The 27,096-nt window shown below is 52.1% G+C and overlaps 1 protein-coding gene across 1 annotated transcript in view; it reads right to left on the bottom strand.

Moving 5' to 3' along the window:
- SNX29 (sorting nexin 29) overlaps positions 1-27,096 on the bottom strand; it is a 443,554-nt gene that overhangs the window by 37,724 nt on the left and 378,734 nt on the right. The window contains exon 21 of the mRNA XM_025046099.1: positions 5,467-5,606. Within this exon, the coding sequence (XP_024901867.1) occupies positions 5,467-5,606 (140 nt within the window). The remainder of the gene's footprint in view (positions 1-5,466; positions 5,607-27,096) is intronic.

The following is a 27,096-nucleotide window of genomic DNA, read 5'->3' as shown; positions in this document are numbered from 1 at the left end:
GCCTGACTTTCAGAATAATTCATGTTGTGACAATTACCCCGACAGATGTCTGCGGACGGAACTTCTTATTTAACACAGAAGGAAACTCAGACTCAAGGTGATCCTTGCCCAAGATCGCCCCGCCCCCCTTAGTGGCAGAGCCGGGCACTAGCGCTGACTACAAAACCCCCACGCTTTCCATTTAGCTACCAGGGGTCTCAAACTCGTTTGCCTTCGAGAGTCAGGCAGCTGACGCAACTCGGGGAAGCGGGCGGAGGGGAAATGCAAGCGGGAGAGGCTGGAAAGGTGCCAGGCATATGTATCCCGTCCAAAGTCATCCGCAGTTGCGGGTTCTTATTTTCCGTGCTTTTCAGATCCATATAATACCAAGTTATCACTACCACTGCAAGGTATATGAAATATAGCCTGTTTCTCTGCTTTTTTTTTTTTTTTGTAAAAGTTAACTTTTACTATCTTTTCTTATTCAAAAAGCAATGCATGTTATGAGAAAAATTTTAAAACTGGAAACAGGCGAGAGATAACCCACAATTCCACCTATCAGAAAAAAAAAGTTTTTAAAATTGAGATGTAATTGATATATAACATTACATTAGTTTCAAGTGTAAAACACAGTGATTTGATGTTTGCGTATGTTGCAAAATGATCACAATAAGTCTGGTTAACATCTATCACCATACACATTTACGAAATTATTTTATATTTAATTATATTTGTATTTCTGCTTTTTAAAACATTTTATTTTAAAACGCTGTCCGCACCTAACCAGCCTGCCAGTCTCGCCACACATCTCAGACCTTGCCTGAGGTCTGCACCCTTTCTGGCGGTGGGAATTTTGGCCGGTCCACAAGAGCGATGTGAGTTAAAGGTTCCTGGGAAGGAACCCCGAAATCCCCGCCGGCAGTGACTTGCAAAAGCAAATGGTGTCAACTTAGGTGCAAGTGACCCCTGGTGGTGCACAGGTTGGAACACTTCATCCCTGAGCTAAACCCCTGCTCACTGGGAGAACCTGGCAGCTCGCATTTCAACAAAAAACATATTTCGCTTTAAGAGCGAATGTGGCAGCAGATGGTTGTGGGGAGTGGGGCAAACGTCGACCGAATTTTCTGAAAATCCAGTTAGGAATTTACACTGTGACCTGCGTCACTTTGGTTTCCACCCCCGTAACTTCTCTGCCCTCAAGGACCAGCAGACCGTGATACATTTCCCAAGGACAAACTATTCTGTGAAAAACAAACAAAACAAAACGAAAAACATTCTAATAACGCGCTAAATCGACAGCACAGCAGATCACTTAAGCCTGCGCTGATCTGCAGGCCAGTTCCGCAGAATGAATTCTTGGAATCCAGGCCTCCCTTCATTAACGTGCTTTCCAAAGTGCATCCGATATTTCCACCAGTATCTGCTAACGTCTGCCACGTGTCATGTCTCGGGGGACACCTTCCCCTGAAAAGGCAGGGCGATGCGAAGAATTTGGTGCTCCGAACAGGAGCGGGGTTTGGGGAGACTGCCATCTGCTCGCCACTTCGGTGGGCGGGCCCTGGTTCCCACCTGAGCCAGACTGATAAACAGAGTTCAAAATGGAAAAGAAATGGCCCACTTCCTACTGCCCTACTTTCTAATTCAGACTGCTGCTGGCGTTAGCAAGGGAGGCGGCGGGCGCGCGGAGAGATTTGGAGAAGAAATTCAACCCGCTGATTCTTCAACTCTCGGATTTGTACAGATGGCGGAGTACTTGCAAGTCATGATGCCCCTTGCAGAACACAGTGAAATACTGACACGGTAAAAAGAAACAAAAAAATGGAAAAGTGTGTGTGTGTGCAAGCAGGACTCATCTAATACTGGGCTCTAGGCTGCACGAGCCTGAAAGTTTTAAGGAATATTTATAGCGGAGGGCGGGGAGGAAAAGAAAACATGAGCAAATTCTACCTGCTACCTATTTTTCCCCTGCTCATCTTTCCTCTCACACCCCAAGATGGAATGGGACCGCCTTTACTGGAGCCTGGCAGGGGGCTGGCTCACGGAACACACGTGGGAGCACAGAGGGCGAGCCAGACGCATCATGGGTACACGCAGCGTCTGGTCCTCACACCCAAAGTCTGTACGGAGAGGCCAGCAGAGCAGTGGGTCAGGGGCAGGACTGCAAAGTCAGGCGTCCACAGGGGCCCAGCAGGTAATGAAAATGTATGGCATCACCTGAGTATATGAGAAGAACAGCCAAATACCAACACAGATGGCAGAGAAGGCTCAGCTCAGTGTCCTGGAGACGACGGAGTAGGGGGCTCCATGGGGACAGGGCAGCGCTTTCAGCTGTCCCCTGTGGCCAGGTGCGGTGGGGCGGGAATGGAAGTGGGTCGTCGCCTGTCCCGGCTGCCCTAACAAAATATCATAGCACTTGCGGCTTAAGCAATAGACATTGATTCCTCACAGTTCTGGAGGCTGGGAGTCCAAGGTCAAGGTGCTGGCAGATTCGGTTCCAGGTGAAAGCCCCCTTCCTGGCTTCTAGATGGCTGCCTTCCCACTGTGTCCCCGCAAGGCAGAGAGAGGGCACTCTGATCTCTCTCTCTCTCTTTATGGGGTACCAGTGTCACCATGGGCCCCACCCTGTAACTGCATCCAAACCTAATCGCCCTCCAAAGGCCCCAGATACCAGCATATTGGAGGGTAGGACTTCAACATATGAATATTTTTTGCAGGGCGAGGGGCGGGGCACAAACATTCGGTCCATATTAAGGTGTGACTGAGTCTCATTTTTCAAGAGAAGCTTGATATCTAAGTTTTAAAAATCTGATGCCTAATTTTTTTTTATGTTGGCAATACTTTAAGAAAAATAACAAAACCCCACTTGGATTAGTCAAATAAAACAGGTCAGAGAGTCAGGCTCAATCCACAGGTCGTGTTTGTCACCCATGCCCCGCAAAGTGAGCCATGGTGCCAAACAGCCCAGGGTCCCCGTGTGCTGGTGGGTAACTCTGGGGTCGGCCAGGGAACCTCTCAGAGCCTCACTTGTCATTATTGGCTGGGATCTGTGGAATTACCCTTTCATTGGTAACTTTGTGAGTTTCCACCGAATGAAATGGAGACATGGTGCCCACCTAATAGGCTCTCGGGGAGATACGGCAGGTCAAACGTTAGGCCAGGACTATAATCAGTGCTCACAAAACGGGGGGCGATGGGCACGGCGGCACCGGCCTAGCGAACAAGTCCGTGTGTTCCGCGGCTCACGTCATGGACCGTTAGGGCCTTGAATCAGCTTTCGAAAGAGCCGAGGAAATCTGTCAAGATTTTTTTTTTAAATTATGCGTTTTGGGGTTTATTTCCCTAGCCAAGAGAGATTTTTTTTTTTAAACTAGAAATCTCTTTTGGTGAGCTCCTGAGCCAAGGCACCAACCAATCTTTCTGTTTTCTTGGGCATACAGACAGGAAATTACCTCGTGGAGATTTGCCAGCTCATCTTCCATTACCCTCAAATGAATACGATCCACAAATTTCAACCTGTACCCCATCTCGCTCAAAAAGGCAAGGCGAGGAGGGCAGCTTAATTCGGAACTGCGAGGAGAGCCAATGGAGAAAAGCAGTTTAATTCAGCTGGGGGCCAGACCAAGGTTCCATCGGAAATCTGGTGTCATCTGCCATAGTCTCCTACCGAAATTCTCTGTGCTGCTTAAAGCCCATGAAATTGAACCTTATGTTCTCTGTGCGAATTAGACGCAAAGGGTTCCTCTCCCAGCTCTGCTGGACGGTGGCCAGCGCGGCTGAGGTGGCCCACGCACCGAGGCGCCCTCACTGACGGTTTTCAAGATTCCGCGGGCTCACATTTGGTAATCACGAGAACAGCGATGCCCGGCCACCAGCTGGCCTGTGTGGGTCACTGTCTTCTCCGGCTCTAACGCGTGGCAGGCAGCCTTTCTCGGCGCCAGGCCATAGGACCAACCCTCTAGGGCCGTTTTCATCAGGGAATTTAGCCCAAATGCACGTGACTCGGTTCGCGCCAAGGGCCAGGGGGCTGCATTTAAAGGAAGAAAGCGAACTCGTGTCATCTAGCATGGCACTTCTGAAACTGTGAGGTCTGGGCCCTGGCATCACAAATTGCCGGAAAAAGTAAAATGGTATATGCTATTTGGAAGAAAAGGTGTCTTTTATCACAGGCAGCACAATGCACTTTTATCGTCTCACAAAAGTCTTAAAACAATTAGAAAAACACAAGCAATCAGGTTGGCTACAATTTCAAAGGGCCTAGGAGGCCAGAGCGGCGGCCCTGCCCTTGAGTGTCGGCTTGGAAGTTCGACCCGGAAATGCCGGGAAGTGTGACGCCAAAGGCTCGACCCCACATTCAGAAGCAGAAACGAGCCCCCCGTTTTGAGTGAGCGCGTCACTGTTAGAATGAGACGGGTCCCCAGACCCACAGGGAACCGTTTTAAAGAGCTGCAGGGAAAGGAAATTCTTACTTCACCCCAGCACGTCACACAGACCAGACGAGCGCTTCTTAACGACAAGTCCCCATCCCACTTCGGGGAAGCCACCAGTCTGCTGCGTGGACTTTTCCATCTGGTGTTCCCACTATGATGGTAATGTTTCGGAAATAATAGAATTATTCTCTAAAGCATCCAAAGACTCTATAAACACCAAGTACCTCTTCAGCATTCCAGTTCTCAAAATTCCAAGGATGTAACTGTCTCAGGCTGATAAAAGACTCATTAGAACAGAGGGAACGCATCGGTGACCAGGTGGTGACATCAAGTGACAGACACCTGCCCCAAGGTGCTGCACAAACAGATGTTTCCAGCCAATGTGACCCGAGAAAAGCTGGGGAGAATGGAGTCAGCAGACAGACACACTGGCGTGGCATGGGACAAACACAGAAGACCCTGTCACATACCGTCACGAGCAAGGATTTGCTCTCAGAAAAATGGCAGCATCCAGCGCATCAATCAACAACTCTGAATTGTAACGACTTTGTATGTGCCTGACATATAAACTCCTTTAGATTTTTCACTTTTATAAGAGATGTAAGAACAAGGAATTCATACCCCGGTTTAAGTTCGTTCATACATGAGTAACATTAACATGAAAATCATTTAAGTCAGTACCGGTGGGAGTCTGTAGAAACTTTTCCTTGGTTCACTAACCAAGTTGAAGACACTGAGAGAGCATTTTAGCTCCAGAATACCTGTGAGCTGCACAGAAAATGAATCTTTTCTTAGATGAAGATGTACGAAAGTATAAAACCCAAACCTAGACTTACCTGCAAACCTCAAATCAGCAGTGCTCACTGGCACTCTCGCTCTTTCACGAGCCCCTCAGGGTCCAAAGCGCCATGGCCCACGTCCCTCTGTTGGCACCTCCCGCAGCTCCTGGGTCACACCTGGGTCCCAGGGTGTCCAGGACACGGACACACTTCGCTGCCCAACCACGGAAGGGAGAGAGAAGGACGTGCCGGGTGGGGCCCGATCCGTGGATCGTACTTACACGAAGAAGGGCATCAGCTGGACGAGGGTCTCTTTCTTGGGGCTGGCGGCAAACTCGGGGACCATCTGGATGACCTTGTTCATGACGTTGCGCAGGTAGTCCTGGAGCTGCTTCCTTCGTTCCTCCACGAACTTGGCATCCTGAGAAGACAGACAGGCGGTGCGTCGAGGATGCTTTCCTCACCTATCCAAAATTGCCTCCCAGAACATGCGATGGATGCGTCACCGCCGCCTGGACAGCTGTTTACGAGGCGTTTGCCGTGTGCTTGACACGTGTGACCACATTTAATAACAGGGAAGATGCTCGTGACGTCACTACGTGGAGAAAGCATGTTCATAAAACAACCTACAGCGTGTTCCCATGAAGTCTTGGCAACTGAGGCTTATTTTGTGAGCACCTACAATGTGCCAACGTGGTTGTTGCTGGGGACCAAGGACAGAACAAGGAACCTGAGTGATCGCCGCTGTGACCCTGGTGGAGGTCTTGGGCCAGCGGGGAGACACAAATAAAGTGACCATCCCAGTCAGTGTATAAGTATTAATGTCCCTAAACGCCACCCTCTAGAGACGGTGCTTGATTTTGCCTCCTCAGGAATCTTCCAAAATATAAATTTTCCACTATTTAAGACCGTAGTAATAAACAAACAAAAATATCACCTTTCATGAAAAACTGGGAGACCCAGCAGCACGGTCCTACCCACAGGCTCACGGGGGGCAGGGCGGGGCGGTGCAGTGTGGCCCCCCAGGCAAGCACAGGGCTGCAGGTCCAAGCGGGCTCTGCCCCTCCTGCTCACCCCCACCCCCATGTCTCCTTGGCCCTCGCAGGCAGGGCCAGCTTCCCAGGCTTGTGCCCTGTGCAGTCACACAGGGTAGGAACTTGCACCTGTGTGACTGATGATCTGCTGCCCCTGTCCTGAAATTCTTAACGATTTGGAACAAGGGGCCCCTATTTTCACGCTGCCCTGGGCCCAGGGATAGGGTAGCCTGTCTCACTCATTCAAGTCTGCACTGGAGGGCCCTTGGTTTATAAGACAGGAACTCTGGCCAGTGCGGGGGGCAGGGTTTCCTTGCTATCAAGGCCTTCGCTCAGGAAGTGAGACTCCGGGACTGAAAGCCAAGAAGGTGAACGAGGGGACAGTGGGGAGAGGGCAGGAGAGGAACAGACAGGGTCATCTGTCCTCTCCAGGACAGAAGCTCACTCGGACTAATCTCCCATGACAAATGAGATCGCGGCCTAGAGAGGAGCTGGTGGCTCACCCACGAGGTCCCACAGATAGAGTGGGGCCCTCACCTTCCCTACCCCTGATGCCAGCACAGGGGCCACCCCAGGCAGGGCTCAGCAAGTCTGTCAAACGAGGCCGCTCAGGGGCACCTGAGAACCTGCCCACTACGCGCCCTGGCCTCTGACGAGGGTCCCCACAGGCCCTGCCGAGGACCCCAGCTCGGCTGGGAGATTCTTTCTTAAGTATCGCCAGATTTAGCAAATAAAAATTCAGGATGCCCAGTGAAATCTGAATTTCAGATAAGCAATGAATCATTTTTCAGTTTTCATAACTCAATATTCAATAATTCATAATTCAATAATTTTTTAGTATTCAAGTCTGCACCACACAATAAAACCTTTCCAGCAATGTTTGGGACACACTGAAACTAAGAAATTATTCATTGTTTATCTGAAATTCAAATTTCATGGCAACCCTCCTCTGAGCACCAGGGGGGAGGAAGGTACAGGAGTGGCAAGGCCATCCAGCCCCGAGCCACCCCGATGAGCTGCCTTGAGAGGACCTGCCTCCAGAGGGGTGACCGCCACCGAACACGGCCGCTGGCCACTCCAATTCACCGCCAGGCCGCTCTGTCCCAGGGCGGAAGTTGCCTACAGCCTGGCGGCGGGTACACCGAGTGGGAAGAGCAGTGGCATCAGCCAGGAGAGCTGCAGGTCCTTGGCCCAAGTGGGAGCCCCCCGGGGTCCGCCCCCCGGCCCGAATGGCAGGCTCTGCTCCGTGGCCTCCGAGTTTCAACCCATCACTGAGCGATTAGATGCTCCTCCCTGGGAAGGTGGTTAATATGCCAGGTCTGTGCAGAATTGAGCTAATTAAGCCTGGTTTTTAATCTGCACAAACCCCTCCAGGACCGCTGGAGAGGCCCCGCTACAGGACAGGAAAGGACTTGTGGGGCTGGGCTGGGTGACAACGACGTGGCAGGAAGTTACCACCGTGGAGGAACCCCGGTCCCTCCCACGCACTGACCCCTCGGCTAGCCGGTCCCTGGAAGCCCCAGCCGGCTCCTGAGAAAACCCACAGGCCAGCAGTCTGCACCTGCCAGCCGAGCCGTTCAGAGTGAGCAGCGATTCCTGTGGGGTCTTCGTTCCCGCTCTGCGCTCAGGGCCTTCCACGCCCCGCGTCCTCACAACACGTCTGGGGCTGGAAACCGAGGCTCGGGCAGGCTCAGGAACGTGCGCTGGGGCTCGGAACTGGCAGGCGGCTGAGCAGGGCCCCAGGTCTTTACCCTCAAGCAAGGAGAGCCGCCCTCGATCCAGAACATTCTTGAATTTATAGAAGGAAAATCTACGGGCCCTCTAAACCGCAGGCTTAGAATTCTCCAGTGGTTCCCATGAACTCTGCCCCGCTCCCAGCACGCATGCCTGGACCCTCGCATGGTTCACAGTGGCCCTTCACGATGGGGCCCCAGTGCACCCTGCCAGCCTCACCTCACGTCACCCCGTCCCCATCCTCAACACCCACCCCAACACCGTCAATGCGTCAGCCGCCTGACTTTCTTCCCGTGTCCTGCATGCTGTCTCCTGGTGGCATTGGGCTATTCCCTTGGCCTGGAAGGCCTTGCCACTCAGGCCTCCAAGCGGCCCATGGACACCCGGCTGAGGCGGCCCAGGCGCTGCACAGCCCCTGCCGCTGCCTGGAAGGATCGATCGCACTGGTTCATCGTGTGCCTCCGCTACTCAGTGGTGAGTCCCAGGAGGGCAGGGCCCTCTGTCTTGTTCAGCCCTGAACCACCAGAGCCTAACACAGTGCCTGGAGCTCACAAGACGCCCCATAAATATTTGTTGCAACAATGAACAAATGTGAGGGTGCTTTAGGGGAGGCGAGGCAGGCCGCCAAGGAGAACGGTTTGAAGGCTGTTGCCAAGTCCAGACGAGACATGACAAGGACCCCTGATGAGGGAGTGGGAGGGAGGAAGGCTGGCCTGCAAGGCAGCTCCCTGGGCCCGAGTCCCTCTGGGCAGGGGGTGGAGAGCAGAGATGGCGTGCCAAGGGAAGGAAGACAAGGAGCTGGTCCTTCTGAGACCCCATTTGTCACATGGGGCTGCCAGGAAGAGGCCGGGATCCATGGAGGGCCTGCCCCACTGGGTGGGGTCCAGCGCTTAAAGGGCCAGGGAGTGTTTGTGAGTTTTCTGATCGGGCTCCTGGGGCCGCAGCCAAAACGCAGCATGAGACGTGATGGGCCTGGATGGACTCGGCTCACGGAGGAGGCCAGACTCCTCTGGCGGCCACTTACGAGTCCCTGCCGCCCGGGCCCTGCTGCCGTTTTGTGCAGCGTGCCCGGTGTAATGTTACCGTCAGGTACGGCCTAGAACTAATAACCGGGAGTGCGGGGCTTAGTCCTCTCTGGGCAGAAGAGCACTCGGGACTGTTTTAACGGGAGTCGTTTTTCCCCTCCGGAAAAGGTTAGTTTTATTTTGAGCATCAAGCAGATAAAGATGCCATTAAATTAAGAGCAGCTGTTTTGACAACGATGGGATGTTCTGGACAAGTTGATGAGCTACAGTTTCTAGAACAAACGCTTCCCTGGGTTGTTCCTCTCAGCTACATCCCGCCTCCCCCGGGAAGCTTCCCCGGGAGCCACCCTCGGCGTGAGCTGTGGTGGGGGGCGGGTGACTTTGCATTTCCAGGGTTTTTATTTTCATCTAAGACTATCACGGTGTTTTCTAAAATAAACAGAGGGTTCACTCCATCAGGAGCAGCAAGCAGCTCAGGCCCTATCCAGAGATGGCTGCTTCAGAGTCAGATGATCTGACAATGCATCTGGCTAGAGAATTCTGGAACACTGACTAGACTCCCAACGACCCCGACGTTAAGGCCCTCTGGCTACGAGAGTCTCTCCCGTGCTCAATTCTGAAGAGACTGGGTGCAAAGGGAGACAAGACCTCCTGGCACCCCTACAGTGGGATGGGAGCCACGTCCAGGCCCGGCCACAACAAGGAGCCTGCCCTGCGGCCTGCCCTGCCCTCTCTCTTCCACGCCTCTGGCCACATGTGGAGGTGCAGAACCACTGAAGGAAGGCAGGCCACCAGAGCCACCCAATCCGCAACGGGCTGTGGCGTGAATGAGAAAGTACCTTCATTGCCGAAAGCCATGGATTTACGGGTTCAGGGCCCAGGCTGTTAGGGGTGCCGGTGTCAATTACACTGGCTCACGGACGGCTCACTCAATGGCTGCGCCCGCCCGCGTCCAGGGCAGCGTGCCCCGAACCAGTGGGCACCAGTAAAGAGATGTGGCCCCGCCTCAAGGGGCTCAGAGTGTAGCAGGAAGGAGACCAAGGAGGTACATGAACACACAGCCATCAGTGCTATGGTGGAGACGGGGGCAGGACGAACGGGAGGGAGGACAGACTCAGCCGGGAGGATGTGCCTTCAAAGGTGACATCTGCAGAGTGAGAGGAGGGCAGAACCAGAGGGGAGGAGACCGGTGGGCCTCTTCACTCCTGCGTCGCCTGGGCAGGAGACGCCCGTACGTGGCCTGGGCCTGTGGCTACGAAGAGCTACGAGCAGATTCGAGCTCTATTTTAGAGCTGACGACGCAGGCGGACATGCTGACGGGCTGGAGTCGTTCATTCGCCCATGTGATGATCCAGTCACACACTAGCTCATTCATTCATTCAACAGGCATTCTTCGGGGCCTGGTGTGCGGCAGGCACTGTGAGTAAAAAGATAAATAAGATGTGGATCCTGCCTTCACGGAGCTCACAGTCGGTTGGAAAAGGCAGACAAACTGACCATCACTGAACAGCTCGAGAAAGCCACGAGCACACGTGACAAAGGTGCGCACGGCGTCTGCTGCGTGGGCACGTGCGGGCACCTCCCCGGAGGACCGTGACACAAGCGGATACTAGTGGCAGCGCTTCCCAAGCGGCTCCTCTGCCAGGCACCCTCGGGAGCCCGCTGGGATGGGCTTGCCTCAGTACCCCCTTTCAGAGACAGGACGCCGAGACTCAGAAAGCAGTTCGGAGCAGGGAACAGCCCGGAGGGACCACACTGGTGGGAACCCCAGGATCCAGGCTGGAGGGGCGCTGGGAGAGGAGGAAGAGGGGAAAGCAGGGAAAGGCCTGGGGGGTCGTGTGGAGAATCTCAGGGACGGGCATTGCAAGCAACAGAGTGGCAGTCAGCTACTCGTTCTATGAGACTGAGGAGTCTCATGCTTCAGCTTTGAAAAGCTCTAGTTTGTCCCTGGAGTACTGAAAATCTGCCTTTCCTCTTTCAAGTATCAGTCAGCTGGGAGGTTTAGCTCACCTAAACCACAGGCCCAGCCCCCACTCCTGGGACAGACCATCGTGGGACATGGGGAACGAGACGCGTTCCACTGCAAAGACCAGAAACCCGTGAACTCCGCTTTGTCTCAAGTGTGAGGCCCGTGCTCCCGACACCGGCTCCTGACACCGGCGCCCGAGCAGCTGCTTCTAGGGCGACCATCATGCGACCGCTAACTGAGAAACTAAGGAGAGAAAATTCCCGTTACCGCCACTTTAAACAGTCTCCACGGAGACATCTGAGAGCAATGAATAGCCAGGTACGAGGGCCCCTCCTAGCCACTTCCCAAACATCACCGAGCCCCTTCTGTAAGCTTCTGATGAGGTGTTTTAGCAGAGCTGCATAGAGTACCTTCGCTTGATTAACTTGGAGAAATAATACAATTGCAAACCTAGAAAAAGAAACTCCTTCTAGTCCTTACGGCGAGAACGGGCTCCACATGGTCATGAGGGAGGTGCTGATGGTCCCATCGGGGCCACAGCTGGGTGAGCGGCCTGGCCAGTTTAAGCTTGTCTGACAAGCTCTCCCTCCAGGTGCTCCCCAGCTGGAAGGCACCAGGTATGAGTGACAGAGATGTCTCTAAGGCGCCCCTGGCAAGAATTTCATGCTGTAGGCCTCCACAGACATCCACTAATTTAGAGATCAGTCACTGTCCTTCCTGGAGGGGCAGAGAAGCAAAGTCCCCTTAACTCCTTCACCCGACAACTCGGTTCGGCCACCATTTACGAAACCAGCAGTTTGGTGCCTAGGAAAGGCAGAGAGGGGACCCAGGCCTAGTCCTGTGGGGGTCACTGTCGCCCTCTCTGAACATCTGAGGCCATGGGATATTTACACACTTATCCATGTGAGCAAGCATTTGACACCTCCTCTGTGCCAGGCCCCGTTAATGGTGACGAAAAACACCCAGTTCTCCCCTACAGGCACTGAGGGTCTGTCGCTCATTCGCACGCTCGAGCCTCCATCAGGCACCATCCGATGGAGAGTCGCATCCACCCGTCCGCACGTCCGCGGTGTCCTGCCTTGTGCCGGGGCCCGCGACGAGACGGCGCTGCCGGAGGGGCGCACACCGCTGTCCTCACACTGCCACCGCACGCCTTCACTTCTCCCACAGGAGGCCGACGTGCCAGGCTGCGCTGGGGACTCGCGAGATGACATGACGAGTCACGGTGCCAGCACGCGGGCCGGTGGTGGACGACAGACCGTGTGGTCGTTAACGGGGCTGGTGGCAGCACATGGCAGCTTTTAGAGAGGAAGGCGGCGGTCTCTTCCAGCTGGGCCGGTGTGGGAGCGGGCGGCACCTCTGGCCTCGGTCTGGGTGGTGGGTGAGATTTCAACAGATGGCGACGGGAGCAAAGGGCACTTGGACGGAAGTGCGGTGAGTCAGGCGCAGTGAGGGCAGCCCCGGCTGAGGGGACGGGGGTGTCAGGGACGGGGTGTAGGGACCGAAGCAGGGAGGTGAGCCAGGCTTTGGAAAGTCAGTTCAGAGGGTGTGGAAGAGACACCAGGTACACACACTGGGAGGTCTAGAGGTCAAGACCAAGGAGAGAGGAGGAAAGAATCATCGACGTGACACCTACTGTGTAACAATGGCACCACTTACATCCTTTACGTGAATTAATCTACTTACTCCTTCCTGCGGAGAAACCTCAGTGGCTCCCTAGTGCCTGTAGGCTCAATTCCAAGTTCCCACACATGGCACCAAAAGCCCTTCATCGGTCAGTTCCCACGGCCTTTCCGGCCCTGTCCCCTCGCTTGGGCAGGGCTTCATTCCCTGGGCATTTCCCTGTGCCCAGGGAGATGCTCTCCCCTGACCCGGCGTCCAAAGTAAATGCCCCCCGAGTCCCCAGTGGGGAGGCTGGCCAGTCTACCAAGCACAGCGTGGCCGCCTTCATTCACACACACCCAGCTCTCTCTGGCCACTGCGAGTTCCTCCAGGACTGGGGGGGTGGGGGGATGGTTCCCACTGCAGTGCCCAGCACAGGGCCGGTACAGGGCAGATGCCCCTCACTGAATGGCGACAGCTACAATTTGCCAAGTTGCTTACAAGGGGCCAGACCGTTTCCTGTCTTGCCCAACGTGCTCCAGTGGTTCCTCGGCCCATCTAGAACAAAACTCCAGTCCTCACTGTGGCACCAAGGCCACCGTGACCTGGCTCCTCCCATGCGTTTGGACCCCCGTCCTCCCACTCTGCTCCTCACTCACTATTTGGGAGCCGTCGTCAGGCCCCGCTGGATGTGCCCTGCATACTTCTGTCTCAGGGCCTTTGCACTTGCTGCTGCTTCTGTCTCGAATACCCTCTTTGCAGATAGCTGCGTGCCTCACGTACACTCACTTTCTGCACGTCTCTGCTCAAATGTCCCTTCTGTTCAAATGAGAGGCCTTCCTGTCCACTCCCGTTCACTCTTACCCCTTTATTTTTCTGCACAGCAATGACGATATATGTCCCTGAAGCCTGGTGACAGTACCTGGCACCCAGCAGATGCTTGGGAAGTATTTACTGACTACAGAAACTCTCTGCTAAATGTTTTCTCTGTGTATGTCGTCCCCTCTAAGGTCCATACTGCTATTCTTGCACTTCACAGGGAGACCGAGGCGCAGAGAAACCAAAGAATTTGCCTACGCCCACGCAGCTGGTGAGAGGTCTGGAAGCTGAACCGTTGGCCTGTCTCACACCTCACTCTGGAGCCCACATCTTAACCATTTTGCTAGGGTTTTAAATTCCTGCAAGGAGGCTCTGAAAGTCCTTGTTAAAACGCAAATATAGTCCCTGGAAAAGTAACACATCATCGAGCCCTCAGGTGACGGCCTTTAATTATGGTCCACCCTGGTTACCTGGAAGAACAGGCTCCTGCGGCCAGGCGGGGTGGTCGGGTGAGGAGGTGTCGCCAGATGCAGGCTTTATCCACTCTCAGAGGCATATGCCTGGCCCTAATATCACGGGTTTCTGGGCTTCCTTTTTGTTAAGCTCTGATCCACCTTTTCTCCAACTGCACCTTTATGGGTTTGTGCTGCTGACCTAGTTGGTTCTCAGAGGAGACTCCCCCCGCACCCCATCCCCACCGCACCCCCGTTCTCCCGTGGCACGGAGCTGGCATGAGCTCTAGAGGGAGGGACATGGAGAACCCTACCAGCTGATGAGCATGAAAAGTTCGTACCTTGGTGTCTCCGGTTATGAGCTGAAACTGGAGAATGAAGGAGAGACCAGCTCCTTCACTGTACACATGGAATGAACACGTGTCGGCTCTTTCTTGCTCAGTGACCTATGGCTACCTGTGCTTTGGTGAGGTTGAGGTTCGCAGGTTGGGAAAAGGGGAAATATGGCTCCTAGTCTTATGCTGCCCCTGCACTGTGCCCGTCCTTGGGAAAGCCAGGTCCCCTCCGAGCCTGTGTCCTCATTTGTAAAGCAGGTGGACAGGTGAAAGGACCCCTCGGCTTCCTTCCGGGACCTTTGATTTGGTCAGGATGTAGTTCCTCCTTCCGTTCTAAGTGAGTTTCAAGACTAATGAAAGAAAAACACAGAGAGACGGAGAATTCCCCAAGTGTTCTCATCCCGCGTCACTCTCAGCAGTGACGGGGCTTCTCTGCAGCACGACAGACGATGTCAATCAAAACAGATGCGACTTGGCTAGTCTGTTAAGGAAAAACGCATGATGGCCTGACCGCGCCCAAAATCAATATGGCAAAGACATAAATAATTGGAATTTCTGCAGGTCTTCTAATAACCTGACCTCTCCATGGGGACCAGCCTCGGAGATGAAGAAACACCAGCTCACCCATCAGGCCGTCACCTTACTTAACCTTCGATCGCCCTTGCCTTTTTACTCTCTGGGCCCAGGAGCCACGTCCATTTTCCCAGGAGTTCCTTCGGGAACCTGAAGGCACTTGCCATTTTCCACCCCTTCTTTTCTCCCCAGCCTCTCCCCTCTCCTATTGTGAAGTCGGAAACTGCTGCTGGTGGCTTGTGAATGGGAAAAATATAAGGTGGACGGAGAAGAAAAAGGAAATGAATCATGATCTTGACGCTGTGGGGCTCGAGGACGGCACCGGGCCGTGCTGAGCCCTGGCGGACCTGGTGACGACTCGTTATTGTTGACACGTTGACATCATCGTCATCACCACCACTGCCATCACCGTCTCCTCTTCCACAGGTTAGCAAGCCGAGGCTCAGTCCCTCGCCTCGCCCAGAGTCAACACCTAGAGAGCGACAGTGCTGGGATTTGAACCCGGGTCGTCCGACACCAGCCCTTGCTCCTAATCCCTTGGCAACATTTTCGAGAATATTTACTTAAAGGAGAAAGAAGATGAGCATTTCTTAAAGGCAGCGGGCCGGGCGCAGTCACAGCTGGGAGCTCCTATAACCCACAAACTACTCAGCACCCCAGGCAGTCTCATCTCCGCTGCACGAGGCGGGTGGGGGAGGTGGCCACGGGCATCTAAGAGGTGATTTACCTTTTCCAAGGTCATGTAAAAATGGAAGGGCCAGAATTCAAACTCTGGACTTTCTGACCCAAACCCTTCTCGTCTCTGCACTAAATTGCTAAACTGCCCTAAATTGCTGCCCCTACTTTGTGTATAACATTGTGTGTGGGGAAAGCAAAGAAAACCATGAACCCTGCCTTTCTAATGGGGAACAGAAAGTCTCGAGAAACTAAAAACGCCCTCACAAGAGAGTCATGAAGAACCGCAAGAATATTAGTAATAATCACGGCCAACATGGGAGTGTTTTGGACAGGACGCTCTGTTTTAAGTCCTTCGCATTTATTACCAGGTTTCATCCTCAAGATGACTTTCCAAGGTAGGTTCTGTTATCATTGCCATCTCCCAGGTGAGGAGTCTGAGGTGCAGGGAAAGGAAGAAACGTGCCCACACTGATGGATCTGGTAAATTACAGAACTGGGATCTAACCCAGGTCCTGACTCCAATCCATCGACAGCATATGCTATGGCCCCACGGGCAGGGGTGGCCGAGGACCTCACTGCCTCCCTCATCATGTCTGAAACAGGACTTTCCATCTGACACACAGAAAGACTCATGACTGTTGGCAGCCCCGAGGCTGGGTGCTGATGGCTTCTGAGTGAAACGCTGCCTTGATGGGAGGATCAAGGGCCAACTCGAGAAGACATCACAGACCCTGACGTCCTCCCACAGTCCTCCATGGAACAGGCCACAGGGCCTGGCACCCGCACTATATCCAAACGTGTTCTTCTTATCGGTCCAAGAGACCCTCCTCTTCTGCTCAAACTGTCCCGAGAGAGGCTGTGGGTGATCTCCATTCCTTATAAGATCTTACTCTAAAATGGGGAAGAAGACAGATCAGATTTCCAGGGCTGGGCAGCTCAACGAGGGAACACAGCACGTGACAGAGCTTGGAAGCTGTAAAGCGGCACTTGCGTGGTATCAGTAAATTATGCTACGTGTCAGACCAGAAAATACATCCTGACCCCATCTGCAACGAAGGCGCATCCACAACAAAACCTAACCGCAAAGAGGAGAGAAAGCAAGCTTCTGTTTCAGAAAGGGACAGAGAAGCCACACGGGGCTCGAGGCACATTTACCTCTAGGTGGGTTCACACACTTCTCATAACGATTATGACGATGGCTCGAGGCACATTTACCTCTAGGTGGGTTCACACGCTTCTCATAACGATTATGACGACGATAATACTGCCCTTTACTGCGAGCTTACTATGGGCCAAGAACTATGTGAAATGTTTCCTTGCATTATATCAACAGACCCTTGCAATAGCTTTATGAAGTAGATACTAATATCCCCATTTTGCAGATGAAGAAACTGAGGCTCCAAGAGATTAAGTGCCTTCTCTAAGGTGACCCAGCTGGTAAGGAACAGAGCTGAGATTTACAGCCACGCCCATCAGGGTTCTGCTCATGACCACGACGCTGTCCTGACTCTTAGGATCAACCTGTGGCCACAACCACAGGAGACCTACAGCTTTGCTAAAAACAGAAATGAAAAACAAACGGGTCCTGCGGCTCATACGGGGTGAACGAAAACCGTAATTCTGAAACCCTCCTCTTGGCACAGCGCTAAGTATTTGTGGCTGGATGAATTCTCATCTTTATATCAACAGAACCCCCGTCTGTGGGAGGCTGGCTTACACACACAGGCTTCCTAGCAGCTTCGTTTATTAGGCGGGTTGGATACGGTGGCTCGTCCCCCCCAGGCGGGAGCCTGTCTGAAACGTCTCTTCCACCCTCCGCGGGGCCTGGCACAGGCTGGGCCCTCGGCAGGACACAACGAGCGACCTCACGGTGGGATGCAGCAGGCTCCATCGCAGCTACAGCCCGTGCTCTCTGTTATTGACTGTAGCCAAGGGACAGCTGGGATGAGGGTGAAGCTGGTTCATGCATTAACGGGAAGAACTCAGAGGGGAAGAACAGACATTGCCCGCGTGCAGAAGTGTCTCTTCCAGGAGCTCCAAACTCCAGCAGTGGAAGGGACCAGCTGGGAAGCGGCAGCCACTGCCTTTGATCCTGGAAATGCTGCCTCATGGGAAAGTGAGCCACTGTTGCCAGATCCCCTAGATTATGTGAAAGCTCAGATTTTAAAATACTAAAAATCATTGTAAAAAATTTAAAGACCAGGTGGCTCAAACAAGAGACTGGCAGGCCACATGAAGCCACCAATGTGAGACATCTGATCTCGCGCTCCTTAACTGAGAATGTTATCCAAAAATGCGCGGAGCCAGGCTTAGGGCTTGGGAGTCTTTAGGAAAGCAGCATGGTGTGTCCCCAAGTGTCACTCAGAGCTCCAACGCGTGCTTAGCCAAGTTACCCCACCTTTCTGGACCCCAAGCTCTTCGTCTGCACAATGCAGATGTTAAGAATGTCTGTCTCAGAGGATGATCGTGTGAGCAAACAAGATAATGCTGTAAAGCAAAAACTGAGCTGTTCTCAGCACACAGTAAACCCTCAATACACATGAAGTTCCTTTCCAGAAGCAAACAAATTCAGGATTCTTCTGCCTTCAAAACTACCATATTTTTGAGCAATGTGGCAGTATCTGGTCAAAATAAACATAGTAGACTACACGACCCAGCAATCCTACCCCGAGTCCCTGCCCCACAGAAATTCCCCCATGGGACCGTGGGGTCACGTACAGGGGGACTGACTGCTGTGCCGTTCTGGAGTGAGGAGTCAGAAGCCACTTGGTGGCATCTCTGGGGGAAAGGTCAAGTGAAACGTGCTGGATGCACACCCGGAAACATAATAAATGGTTACAGAGCAAAACAGAGAAACACTCTCGAATGGAGCTGAAAGAGGATGGTGAGAAAAAACAAACAAACAAACGAAACGAATACTGTAGCCCAAATCCATATAAGTAAATTAAAAATGCAACGTGACGTATTCTGGAAGGGAACGTACGAACTGACGGCCACGAGCCACACCCCCTGGAGAGGCTGCTGTGGTAGGAAGAGGATGTCCGCAAGGGTGCGAGACGAAACACACAGGTCTGGAGGCTTCAGAGTAAACAATGAGGCCAGTGTATCAGGAGCTGATGAATAAATAGCAGCTTTTTTATACCCGCGGTTTGAAAAGGAAAAACAAAAAAGAGGGACGTGGCGCTCTCTTTCCCACACCTGTTCACTGCCAGGATCTCCCTCCATCGGACCCAGAGACCCGCGCGGCAGCTCCGGCTCAGGCGCGTCCTGCCCTGAACTAGCTCCAAGTCCAACAATCCGGGGGCTGAGACAGAGTGCTCGCCTGTATTTTAGGTTCCGGTCTTCCCTGGGGGTGCCATGGGCCCCACTCTGTCCCCTCCCTACTCCTCTATGCAGTTGTCACGGCCGTGCTGGCCCTGGACCAGCATGGGGACTGCTGGGCTGACAGACGGCACGCACGCAGCCATGCCCTCGTTACTGATGGGCGAGCTCCCTCACGATGCCCTGATCATTTCACAGTCTACTGGAAGTGTGATGGTCACATGAGGTCTGGCTTAGAGATTCTCCAAGGACTTAGCAGCAGCGGCGGCAGCATTATGTATGACCATCTCTGTCTTAACTGTGGCCTGTGTGATCAGTACGAATTCTAAACCGCTGATGACACAGGCGGGAACGGCTGGATGCGTGCCGACTGCTGGGGGCTGAGTGGGGGCACTTCTGAACACTAATTCTAGCCCTAACAACATTCCGTAGGTGAAGCTCAGAGAAGTTAAGTTTTGGGGCCTGGACCACACAGCTGAGGTGCGGCAGAGCCATCTTCCTTCTGCTCTGCTGACCGTCACGCCCCTGAGGAGGCCCCTTCAAGGTCGGGCATGGCTGGCTGGAACAAGCAAAGAAAGAAGAGGTGGCAAGGCGTTTACATCCCTCCCCAGAGCAAGTGAGCAGACGCAGACACTCTGAAGCCACGCCCATGCGGCAATGGCCCATGGCCAGGGCTGTCAAGGTCCCGTTCTTCCAGGGGGCCAGGGTGAAGGCGTAATGTATGAGACACAAGAATGCTCCGGCTCCTCCCGAGTTTGAAGGGAAGCTGCAAATCTGGATTAGGTGAAATCTCCCAACTCTCAAATCAATTGGCTCCTAATTCAAGTGCTTAAATATCATGGCGCAGACCACAGAAAATATGTCTACAGGCCATCTGAAAGCAACAGAAAAAAATCGACAGGTCACCAAAAGACAGATCTCTCTGCATGACTGCTTCTGCCCCACTGTTAGAGTTCATCCAGCTGTGCTGCTGACGGGGTGGATGTCGCATGCTTCTGGCGGCCTGGCGCCTTCCACAGCAACAACCCAGGCACCCAGGAGGGGTGCAGCGTGCTCGCCGTCTGGAGCAGGGCTGGGCCTGTACCACGGCGCCACTTCCCTGGGCTCCTGCCCCGGTTACAAGTGCCAGAGACAACACCCAGCACACCCACCGGCACCTATGCAGAATATGGCATTTCGCATCACCCTCAACAACACACTTCTCAGGGAGGTGGCAGTATCTCCACTGAGACTCAGATCGACAAATTAACTTGTCTACACTACGATGGTCGGAGCTACGATTTGAACCCAGGCACATCAGCTTCCAGGCCCAGCCACTCTGCTATCCCACACTGTCCCTTTGCTTACACAGGAGAAGTTCCCAAAAATTCCATTCAATTCAAAAACCGTGACCGCTCCTGTGTGGTGCGGGTGCTGCCTTTCGGGCCGTCTGAGTTTATGCAAACCTGGATCGATTTTATCTGCGCTACTTCTGACACCAAATGCGGTTCCCCCGCCCCAAAACAACCACCAATTCTCCAACTTTCCAGACGCCAACTTGGTACCTCCGACCAACTGGCTATAAATCAGGGGTTCCCATAATTTGCTGGGGTTCATTAATTTGCTAGAATGGCTCACAAAACTCAGGAAAACAGCTACTGAGGAAAATGGACAAGGCTTCAAAATGTTAAACATTCGGCTACCGTGTGACCCAGTAGTAATTCCACTTCTAGGTGGAAATGAAACAAATGAATGAAATGAAAAAGAAATGAAAACATATGTCCATGGAAAAACGTGCACGCAAATGTCCATGGCAGAATCATGACAGCCAAACAGTGGAAACGACCCAAATGGCCATCAGCTGACGAATGGGTAAACAAATGTGCTCTACCATACAGTGGGATAGTATTTGGCAATAAAAAGGAACGAAGTTCTAATACATGTGCCAACGTAAGAAACATAAACTTGTAGAGAATTTTTATGAGTTTCAGTTAAACTGACAACATATGCCAGGGAGCAAGATCTCAAATGTTCCCGAGAATAACAGTTTTGCAATTTCTTTTATGCATTTGGGATTAAAGAGGAAACATAAGGACGATTACACAGAGGTGGGAGAAAGCGAAGCGGGGATTGGATTACAGGATCGCTAGCAAAATTATATGCTCACTTGAGGGTGGTTGTGGCTTATTTCAAAGGTGCGTTAACCTAGACTAGACGCACAGACGCAATGGACAGGGCTCGCTTAAGGCAAAGAAAAATCCTTTACTAAAAAGCTATAGGCCTGGGGCGTGACCACCCACCATGACCTGCCCAGTTAGGAATCTATGATCAGATCACTCTGTGAGGTTACTGTCCATAGAACCCGGTTTATAGTCCACACAAATGCTACAAGGTACCATGAAAACATTATGCTTTTGTGAAGTCACAAAAGAGTACATAGTATATGATTCCATGGATATGAAATTTCCAGAAGAGGCAAATCTATAGACATAAAAAGTAGAGTAATAGTGTTTAAAAAAAAAAAAAAAAAGAAAGAAAAAAGAACAAGCACATAACCCAAGCAAACTAATGAAATCTAGTCCCAGGACGTTTGCTGGCACTAGTGGGAAAAGAAGCTGTCTTTCTCCTGGGGCTGCTTTCAGGATGGGATCGGCCTGGAGCTGCCAGAGGCTCTGTCTTGGAGAAAGCCTATCTGAGAAGATGCCAGCACAGAGGAGAGCGAAGGAGAGAGAGAAGCGGGGGAAGAGGGAGGGAGAGATCAAACCTTGATGGGATCGTGTGTGCCCTGGAGCCAGCTCTGCCTGAAGCCACAATCCATCCCTGCTCTTTCCAATCACATAAATCAGACTCCTCTCAGGCCTCTACCAATCTGGGAGGGTTTTTGTTCAGTTGCTCACTGAAATTTTGATTCTTCCTTGGCATCCTCACGCATTGTGACTGCTGGTCACAGACCCCGTCCTTCACTGGGCTTCTCATCCTGGAGACCCTCTTGCCCTGCAATACCCCAACCGTCCCCCGCGCACAGGCTCATCTGAAAATCCCTCCTGCTCACAGCAGCCTCCATCAACCTCTCTGCAGCTTCTTTTAGCCAAAGACACACTCCCTCCACCTGGACTGCACCTGAGACAGGGCTCTATAACTCAGCTGCTTAAAAATAAACGTGAGCTATATTAGTTCCAACAAGTTTTCCTACCCCATTAATTATTTATCTAGCACCTGCTTCACAAAAAAAAGGAACACGGCAGGGAAGGAGTAGGGAAAAGAATCTGGAAAGAATAAGGCAGCTGAAAAGTGTGGTGGTGGGCAGCGGCCCCCTTCCGGGGCAGGGAGTGATGGGGTACGGGGTGAGGGGGAGACCCCGGGATGCAAAGGAGGGCACTGGCAGGGGTCTCTCGGTGGCCCTGGTGAAGCCCACCATCCATTCTCTTATCGGAATTGTGTTTTTAAATTCATGAAATAAGATACATAGGATTAGAAAGGAAAGCCTTCTATTTAAGCACAGTTATCAAAACTGTGATAAGGAAATGCCAGTGTTTCTTTGCTGGGGGATTGAATAACAAGATCTAGGGTCATTTCAAAGTACTGATGAGCTTTAAGGATGTGTGGAGCCATCTGCAGCAACTGTCTTGTGATATGAAAATACATAAGATCAAAATCTATTGGGGACAAAGTCATAGATATCACAACTACTGTTATGGTTTGTGGCCTAAATTCAGGTTTGAAGTTCAAGTTTCAGTTAGATATTAGTGAAAATGGAAGTGTAACTCCTTCACTGATCACCTGGATTTTATCCTCAGACCTAGAAGAACTCCTGGGCTAAATCAGGCCGAGCCCCCAAGTGGACCAGTCTGAGTCAGTATCCCTGACTGTACAATGGGGCTGGGAATGGTGCCCTGCCCACCATGGGGAGGGGGGTGGGAGTGGGGAGGTAAGCGGACGGCGGCATTAAAGACCCAGGAAATGGCCTTGATCAGCACCAGCAGCTTCTGAGCGCTCACTGTGGGTCGCGCCATGTCCTCACACTTGAGGACACCAAGGCACAGAGAGGTGACATGCTGGTATGCACTGGCGTCAGGATTCAAACCCAAGTACACCGGCCCCAGAACCCACGCCCTTCCCCACACCTCTCACAACCACCTCTCCAGAGTCCCAAGGGAGACAGATGCCCAGAGGAGAAGAAAAACTGAGGCAGATGTGGTTTGGAGCTGGAGACCTTAGTTCCAGACCATGCGCATCTGTGTGGAACACGCCTTCTGCCGGGGTCGGAGGCAGTCTTAAGGCCGGAGACAAAGCAGACTCTAAGTTTTCACCAATGAAAAGACCTAGAATCTTTTCATTCCAATGAGATGGAAAGCTCTATGAGCTGGGGAGAGAGAGAAAGCTTCTGACCAATACCCGGGGCGGAGCTGTCGCTGGCCTGCACCTGTCCACTGCCTTTGCCTGGAACATGATTTCCGAGTCGTTTCCTAGCCAACCATCACCCAGCCTCTGTATTTCAGTTTAAATGTCCCTGCCCGGACCTTTGACCAGATCAGGTCCTCTCCGTTATAGCTCCCTGCACCATTCCTACATAAAAACTTGGCATCATTTGAAAGTATCTTTAGTTTAGAGTTTATTTGTTTAATGTCTGTCCCTGCTAAATCGAAGTTCCATGCAGGCGGGAACCACATCCGTCCTTCCCTACCATGTTAAACACAACTGTTGAGTGACTATGGATGTATATCACGTAGGAAGAGGAGAAAGCAGCGAGGGACTGAGCCAGCCTGCCTCTGGGGACCTTCCTGTTTCAGCCTGAAGGTCGAGATCGGACACAGGTACATCCTGATTTACCAGTGAAACACACGGTGATGCTGCCCACTGACAGGTATGGCTCAGAGCCTGACTCCATGACAATCAGAGCAGAAATCTTCCCCCCAGAGGGAAATGGGATGAGCAGGACAGGAAGGAGATGGGGAGAGCCCTCTTTGAAGGCCGAGTCAGATATGAACACAAAAATAACACAGAACAGTGCTTTTCGAACTTTCCTGCGTACACAAATCGCTTGGGAAACCTTAAAACATGCAAATTCTGATTCAGCAGGGCTGAATTAGGGCCTGAGAGTCTCTGTATGTCTAACAAGCTTTCAGGTGAGGCTGATGGCACCAGTCCGCACACCACACTTTAAGCGGCAAGATCTTCAGAAAGGATAGATAGGAGGTAGAAGTTTAAAATCATTCTTCGAGGTCCTATTTGATATCATTAATCTCAAGCCAGATTTTGGCTGGAAAGCCTGGCACTAACTCATGAAAACATTCGCCAGCGTGTTCTTTGCTCCTCTGCCCAACAGCACGAGGTTGAGAGTGAACGAGCCTGCTGAGGTCATAAAGTGGACCCATCAGAAGTTCCAGTCCTGGCGCTCTCAATACCCCACCATGTCACCTTGGGCAAGTCATTTCCTCCTCCTGGGCCTTTGGTCAGCAGCCATCCTTCACTGGTCTGCAGACTAACTGTGTCAGCATTATCCACGAATTTTTCAAAAATACAGACTCTAGGGCTTCACCCCTAGAGATTCTAGCTCACCAGGTCTGGACTGCGGTCTGAGCATCTGAATTTGTGTGAAGCCAGTGATTCAGATGCACATCCAGAATGGGAATAGATCAGACTGGCAGTAGGGGGGTGGAACTGTCCGTGGTGCTGACCAGTACGGGACTAACTACAGACTGAAGAACTGTCTGGGAAGCCATAATTTACCACTTTGAGAATCTGGAAAAGACACAGCCATTTTTTGCCTGGCTTGGGTACTGGCATTATTGGCCCACCCATCAGTACCTGTAGCATGGCAGTGAAGCCTAACACATTGGAAAAAAGAAAACAGGTCCAATTACTTCCAAAATCACTGCGCCTGAGGCATCTTCAACCATCCCCAAAGCGATGGTGAGAAGCATGATCTACAGCTCTCCAGACCTGCCTGAACATGAATGGTATTACGGACGGGAAGGCCCCCGACAGCAAAACCATTTACTTGTTGCTCCAGTTTGAAGAATGCCTGTGCGAAACTCCAGCTCGGGCTTTCTGCGGGCATTTCCTGCTGTGGGAGGGAGGAGTGAACAGAAAGCGAGGAGGGAAGATGAAAGGCGGAAATGAGGATTAAGCAGAACACCAGTTCTGCCTGGCTGGCTCATTTTTCTAGTTTCCTCAAAAGATGGATGTACCTGTCCAATCTGAACTATAGATCCATATCCAGCTCACAGATCCACTTTGAAGTCAAGCAGCAGAGGTCAAGTCCAAATGATAGCTCATTGCCAGCTGAGAACCCACCACCTCTCTATTTTTACCCTTGTCTTTCAAAGAGAGCTGAATGATTTTACTTTGGTTGGCGGCGGTGGGCAAAAACTTTTTTCTTTTAATTTGCAGGTCGAAGAAATTCCATACTGTTCAGTTCATAATATAACACCTCTTATGACCTGGGTAACCTTCCCAGGGCAGTTCTAGAGCTAAATCTCCTACCTACTTTATGTTATTCAGATTGTCAGAAATTACCTGTATGTCTGTTTAAGTTACATCATCTGTCTCCCCCTCACCCCACCCCACCCCCTGACCCCAACTGTAAGCCCTGTGTGAACGGGCTTATCTCTTTAGCTCTGTGCTGTATTCTCAGTGGCTGGCACATAGTAGGTGCTCAGGAAAGACTTCGTGAATCAATGGATGTGTGAGTAAATGATGTCTTCTTGATGTGCTTGTAGTCCTCTGGGCGTTTCTCTGCGCCAGTCTCTCCTTCCACGCTGCTTCCTGAAGGAGCTTTTTTTTTTTTAATGCAAAACCATTTTGTAAAACCACGTGTTTTTTTTTGTTCGTTTGTTTGTTTTTGCCTGGCTCTTCTGAGTCATCTCCTCACATGTCGCGTGCCGGCGCATGCACCCAGAGCATGCAGAACGCGTCGTCTGCTCAACAGGCATCGCGGGCCTGAGGAGGCTGTGCTTCTCCATGAACCCTGCCTTTTGAAGTGCTGTTCCGTTGTCTGGAACCCCTATGTCCCTCAACAGCCGATGCTGCTCATTCTTCGGGCTCAGCTCCAGGATGGCTTCTGTCTGAAGCTTCCCTGATGGCTCTCCCTTCCTTCTCCCCACAGGCTGAGTCACCCTGCTGTTTTGCCTACTTACCGCCCATGTCCTTTTCCCACTCTCAGACCCTGGGGTTGGGACATGATTGAGTCTACCCTCAGCCTGGGGCCGATCATGTGACCCTGGCTAATCACAGTCATTATGAGTGGTCCTAGGATAGTCACAGGACTCAAGGTGGGCCGGTGAGCATCAGAACTGAGACAGAACTACTGGGGGAAGAGACTTGCTCCTTCTGCCTGAGGTACTAAGGTGATATGAAGAAAGCCTACAGGCATGTGACCATCTTCGCCGTGAGAGGGAAACCTGCCTGAGAATGCAGCAAACTCAGAAAAAAGCAGGTGGAGAGAGCAGCAGATAAGCAGACAGACAAGAAGCAAGAGAGTGAGTGAGCGAAGTAGAGAGAGACTGGCCAAGATACTGATGTCCGATGATGTCACTGAGCTCCTGGATCCAGCCATTCCTGCAGTCAGCCCTAAACTTCTCAGTTACACAAGCCGGTAAGTCTTCTTCTTAAATCAAAAATACTTTGAATTTGGTTTTTGTCCCTTGCAGTAAAAAGCATCCTAGATGATATACTCTCCCTTGTGCTCCATACAGAACCCTGACTTAACTTCCCCGTAGTACCTACTTAGGGGCGATCTGCCAAGTGCCCTAATAGACTCTGAGCTTCCCAAGGGCAAGAAACCATCTCATTTGCCTCAGTGGCCACAGAACTGGTGTCCGTAGATCCAGTAAAAGTTGTGAAAGGAGAAAATGAGGGAATGGTTAGTTGGGAATCAGTGAAGCTTTCCACTTTCTTTGTTTCGTGTTAAGTTCTCACAGCAGCTCTTAGACCCCTCAGGGTCTTGTCCGCTGCCACTCTGCTCTGCTCCCCTGAGTGCTGGCTTTTCAGTTCTCCAAAGTCAGAGATCCTGCAGATAACAGGAAGGGGAAGGCCCAAGGTACTGCGAAGGCACCTGGCCAGGGTCCTGCTCCTGCTATGCTTCTTGCTCACCTGAACTTCATCCAAGGTCAAAGTCATTGCTAGACCCCTGCACTGCCCAGGAGAGGGATGGAGCACGGGAGCATAAAGAACCAACACGCGCCTGAACCCCTGAGTTCTCCACACTATTCCTTTGTGCTGCTTTCCCACTGGCTGCAACGCCCTTCCCCTGCTGCTCTACCTAGTTCTTCACAGCTTGGATGCAGAGTCATCCCCTCCCAGGAGTCTGCTCTGAACTCCCAGGGGTGACAAATTCAAAAGACTTCGGGGACCAGGAAGTGAGGGAATCAGGGCGAGCTGGCTACCTG

The sequence above is a fragment of the Pteropus alecto genome, unplaced genomic scaffold (genome assembly GCF_000325575.1).
Source record: "Pteropus alecto unplaced genomic scaffold, ASM32557v1 scaffold34, whole genome shotgun sequence".
Taxonomy (NCBI): domain Eukaryota; kingdom Metazoa; phylum Chordata; class Mammalia; order Chiroptera; family Pteropodidae; genus Pteropus; species Pteropus alecto.
Note: the sequence above shows the minus strand (reverse complement) of the source record. Positions and strands in the feature narration are given on the sequence as shown.